The sequence below is a fragment of the Zonotrichia albicollis genome, chromosome 16 (genome assembly GCF_047830755.1).
Source record: "Zonotrichia albicollis isolate bZonAlb1 chromosome 16, bZonAlb1.hap1, whole genome shotgun sequence".
NCBI lineage: Eukaryota > Metazoa > Chordata > Aves > Passeriformes > Passerellidae > Zonotrichia > Zonotrichia albicollis.
Window position 1 is genome coordinate 5,385,001 of NC_133834.1, and position 4,921 is coordinate 5,389,921.

General features: G+C 60.0%; 1 protein-coding gene across 2 annotated transcripts in view; it reads right to left on the bottom strand.

Annotated features, from left to right (window-relative positions):
- The window catches only part of UNCX (UNC homeobox), a 4,744-nt gene extending 667 nt beyond the window's left edge, over positions 1 to 4,077 (bottom strand). The window contains exons 1-4 of one of the 2 annotated variants that reach the window (XM_074552870.1): positions 3,476 to 3,614; positions 2,471 to 2,571; positions 2,169 to 2,344; positions 1 to 645 (exon numbers count right to left, since the gene is read on the bottom strand). The exon at positions 1 to 645 is cut by the window's left edge and continues 667 nt beyond it. In XM_074552870.1, the coding sequence (XP_074408971.1) occupies positions 1 to 645; positions 2,169 to 2,344; positions 2,471 to 2,537 (888 nt within the window). In that variant the 5' untranslated portion in view covers positions 2,538 to 2,571; positions 3,476 to 3,614. Of the gene's footprint in view, positions 646 to 2,168; positions 2,345 to 2,470; positions 2,572 to 3,475 lie in introns of both variants that reach the window. The other variant, XM_074552869.1, reaches the window with a different exon arrangement.
- Positions 4,078 to 4,921: the final 844 nt, after the last annotated feature.

Genomic DNA, 4,921 nt, shown 5'->3' on the forward strand with positions numbered 1-4,921 from the left:
GTGTCCTTTGCCGATGAGGGTGCGGGGGGCGCAGGGGGGCAGGCTGGGGAAGTCCGGGGCGGCCTTGCGGCGAGGCGGCGAGTCGGAGAGCAGGCTCTCCACGCTGAACGGGTTGAGCTTGTGGAAGCTGCCGGCGCCGCGGGGCCCCCCCGCGCCCCCGCTGCCGTCCCCCGACGGGGCGGCCGCGCAGTCCTTGTCGGGCGGACGCTGGAGCCGCCCGCTCCCGCTTCTTTGGCTGGGGTAGAAGGGCTCGGCCGTCTGCTCGCAGGTGCCGGGGGGCGGCTCGGAGGGGGCGGCGGCGGCGGGGAGCGGCGGATGGGGCGGCGGGGGCTGCCCGCGGGGCTTGGCCTCGGGCGGGGCGGGCGAGAGGCCTCCCCCGCCGCCGCTGTCGCTGTCGGAGCTGGGCGTGCTGTGGAGGGAGAGGGCGCTGGGAGAGTGCGGGTGGCGGCTTTGGCTTTTGAGCAGCTTCTTCTCGTGCTTTCTCTTCTTCTTCTCCATCTTCTCCAGCTCCTTCCGCGCGATCTCCTCGGGGTCCATGGGCTCCCCGCTGCACGTCGTGGGGTGCGAGTTGTGAGCCGGCCGCCCCGGGCCCTTCTTGGTGTTCTCTTTCTTTCTCCATTTGGCCCGGCGGTTTTGGAACCAGACCTACACACCGAACAACGAGAAGCAATTAACACCCAGCGCACCGGCCCCCCGCGGTGGCCGGGGCGGAGGGAGGGGGCGCAGGGGAGAAGCGCAGCTCAGGCCTCCCTCGTCCACCCCTTGGAGGTGCCGGCAGCGCCCTTCCAGGAGCGGGGCCTCTGAGAAACGGAGAGCACGGGAAGGGGCAGGAAAAGATATCCACACTTCTTTAAAAGAGCAGGGGAAAAAAACGAAAAGCGAGAAGAGGGTGCACACTCACGCACACACACGCTACACCCTGCCAGAACCGGAGGGATTCCACAGCCCCCCAGCTCTTCCCCGTGGCCGAGGGGTGCAGAAGCACCGATCGCTGGCCCGATCCCCCCGCAGCAGCACGCAAAATGCGATAAACACCGCACAATGAGCGGCTGGAAGTGAGGGGGTGCGGGGGGCACACGACGGACGGTGCCTCGCCCAGAACGTGCGGAGCTCGGACCTCCTGCTCCTGCCGGGAGCCCGAGCAGAGGAGCTGGACCAGCCCAAAATGGGGTTTGGTTTGGTTTGTTATAGATAGATCATAGGAGAGAAATTAAATTAAATTAAATTAAATTAAAACCTCCCTGCTCCGGCCTTGCTCCTGCCTGCCTTGGCAGGTCCCCGGTGCTCCCCGTCCCTCCTCGCCCCTCGGGGCTGCCGGCAGGGCCTGTCCCGGCCGGAGCCCCGCGCCAATCCCCGTGCCCGACACCGGCTCCTTGCCCGGGCGGGCCCCGCAGGCTCCCCGAGCCCTGGGAGCGGATGGAAAAGCGGCCGCACGGACACGGAGCAGCGAAGCCCAAGGAGGACCCGCGGACAACGGCGCTGCCTCATCCCGAGGGTCCCGTCCCCGGCTCCCGGGTGGATTTAAGGACGAATTCTCCACACGCGCAGCCCCCGCACGGCCGCGGGTTCCGGTGAGATGCGGGCCCGAAGCCCGGCCTCGCCGCCCGCTCGCAGCCACCGCGGCACTGAACAGCATCCCGAGATCCAGCAGCCTCCCCGCATCCCCCCATACATTTATTTTTTGGAAGACCCACTGAAGCAGATGGGTGCTTCCCCTCCCCGTCCCGCACGGCCAAGGGCCTGAGCAGCTCGTTAAAATTAAGTTTTACAAGTTTCACTCGCTCTCGATGCATCCACGAGCTTTATTGAAATTCTCCAGCATACCCTGGCCCGTGATTAAGCCTCATATTTGCATGCTAATTTTCTCGCCCTTGACTCATTTAAGAAAAAATGTTTACAGCGGAAAAACACACTCAAAAAATGTTAAGGGAAGCCAGGCTGGGTTGCTACTCTTCTCGTTTTGTAAGATTTTAAAAAATCGGGTATAAATAATAATAATAACGATAAATAAGACAGCAAAGAGCAGTGAAGGCAGGGAACAAAAGGGCCGGGAGGTGCGGCCCGAGCGCGCAGGGCCCGGCCCGGAGCGGGGTCCCAGGGGCCTCCCCGGGGACTGCTCGGCGCAAGGAGAGGGCAGGGGGGGACAGGAGGGGGGACGCGGTTTTTACCTGCACTCTGGACTCCACCAAGTCTAGCCTGAGAGCCAGAGCCTCTCGCATAAACACGTCCGGGTAATGACTCTCATTAAACGCCTTTTCCAGCTCCTCGAGCTGCCAGCCAGTAAAATTGGTGCGGGTTCGTCTTCTTTTACAGCCAGGACTTTCCTTGTCCGGGTCACCCGAGTCTGAAAAAGCAGAAATACCCTCAGGTCCCTGGGAGACAGGCCTTCTCCCCCCTCCCTGCCATTCACAGGAGCCTTTTAACTTTTGTGCTCGGTAGCGTTGGTAAAAGAGCGGGATTATTCACACACCTGCGCTAAAAATGGGGAGGAACCCGATCTGCCCTCGCCTCCTCCGAAAATGTACTTTACAGAACATTTATTCCTGAAGGAAGCTCTCCACAGGCACTCAGCTGGCAGAGAGAGAGAGAGAAGTTCCAATATTTGCTCCAACCACCAAAGGTTTCATTAAAAAAAATTAAAAATAAAAAGATAAAAGCCCTCCCCTCTTTCCCTTGCCCGGCCCCTCCGGAGTAGCTGCGTGGGGCACAGCTCACGGCCCCGTTCCACGCGGGACCCCGGGTGCGGGGCGGCCCCTGGGCCTCCTGCAGTCCCCCCGAGCACGGGCGGCCGTGGGCTGGGATGCTCGCAGCCTCTCCGAGTACCTACAGCTCCAGGCTGGGGATTTTCCAGCCCCGGCTGCACCTCCCCTAATGTTTTCCGCCAGGTGTGGAAATTAAGGAAAAAAAAATCATAATAATAGTAATAATTATAATAATTTGTGTTTAGTTGAGGTGCAGTGTGGGGCAGCTCCAGGCTTAACCAGAAGGATGTTGGGGCTACAGAATGTTTTAGTAGCTGAACAATAGCGGTGCCACAGGCCGGTGGGGAGGGAAGGAGGGAGAACGCTTCCCTTTGGTTAAATCGTATAAAAAAATAATCATTACTATCCATTCCCCAAACCCCAGTGATCCCCGTTATTATTTTTATTATTATCATCTTTTAACGGCACGATCCGAGCTGCCACACGATGAACTTTGTGGGAAGGCAGCGGGCCGGGCCCGCTATTGTTCAGGGCACACGCGTGGCCCTGCGCCGCTGGGAGCGGGGAGCGCTGCGGGCGCTCGGAGCGGGGCCGTCCGTCCCCTCGGGGGGCCAGCACAGCCTCCCACCTGCCCCAGACACCCCAAAACCCGCAGGTGAGGGCAGCGGGGCTGCTGGGGCGCGGTGCTGCTGTTCCCCCGCGCTGACAGCTCCGGGTGGCGGGGAGCAGGGGTGGGGAGCGGGGGGACACCCGCGACACGGGGCCGCTCCTACCTGCGAGCTTGAAGGGCTGGCTGTCCCCGCTCACCCCGCAGCCCGAGGGGATCAGCGGCGCCGGGTTGACCACAGAGGCGGCGCAGGAGCCGCTCAGTAATCCATCGATGGAGAAGGGCACGGAGGCGGCCGCCGACTGCAGCTGGTGGCCGGCCAGCTCGTAGACGTGGTGGTGGCCGAGCGGGTAAGGGAAGCCCACCATCCCCCCGAACTGGGCATGGGGATGCTCCAGGATGCGGCTGTCCATCATGGGGGCGGCTCTAGGGCGGGGGGTGCCGGCGGGGCTGGGGGCGCTGGCGGCGGGGCGGCTGGGGCCGGGGGTGCTGCTGGCCGAGGAGGCGGCGCGGCGAGGGGCTCATGCTGCAGGGCGCCGGGCGCTTTAACTTTATCAACATCAGGCTCCCAATAATTAGCTCAGGCTGGGGGAATTTGGGACCAATAAGAAACGTTAATCGGTCCTGACGTCAGAGACGTGCCAGTGTGGGGAGCAAACGTTTTCCATATCGATTGCTAATTATACCTGACATCCAGCCTCAATAAACAATATCAGAGCTGTCACAACACGACGAGGGGGGCTTTGATACGAACTCCAGCCCGAGGAGGGCGGCGGGGGCCGGGCGGGCAGGGGGGGCGGAGGGGAACGCGAGGATCTGCCTGATACCCGGTTAAATACTAAACAGTCGGAGTTGCACACACACGGCCTCCCCCCCCACCACCCCTCCAACCCACCCTCTTCCCCCTTGTCCCCTCCCCTCGCCAAATCACTAATAGATTTCCCTTTAAAACATTCACCAGCGTGTTGTGGGGATTTTTCACCAGAAATGCTCTACTCTCTGAACCTTTAAAGTGATGTTGCTCCAATTACAGAGAGACATTGAGCGGCAAATAGACTGATCCAATAATAGGAGATTCATCATCCGCTCTTTCCAGAGCTGTCACATTGAATTTAAAACTACAAGCCTTTTCATCTCCTCTCCGGCTCTATAACAGGGGAGAGGGGAGGGGGGCAGAGGGAAAAAATGGGGGGGGGGGGGGGAGGAAAGGAAGGAGAAAAAAATGAAAAAGGAAGAGCCGTTTACAGCGTTTAGGAGGAGATTTGAGCATATCAATCGAAATCATAATTAATGCAATCTCCTATCGATTCGGCCACGGACACCCCCCTCTCCAGCAGTAACCACAACCTTTGAATTGTGAGCGCAGCCACGAGCAGAAGCAGCCTCTGATCGCTGAAGAGGAGGCCAAAAACTCGTACTGCTAATAATTTTTAAAGATCAAACCCGAACCAAGTTCCCATCCCTACATCCCTCCCATTTCACCTTCCCCTGGAGCACACCCCACTCTTCATCCCGCCAGTCACCCACAGCCCCCAAACAGCCGCCAAACTGTTAAATTCCTAATTAAATTACGTTTCCATAGAAGTTTTCACCCAGATAAAACATTGCTCGA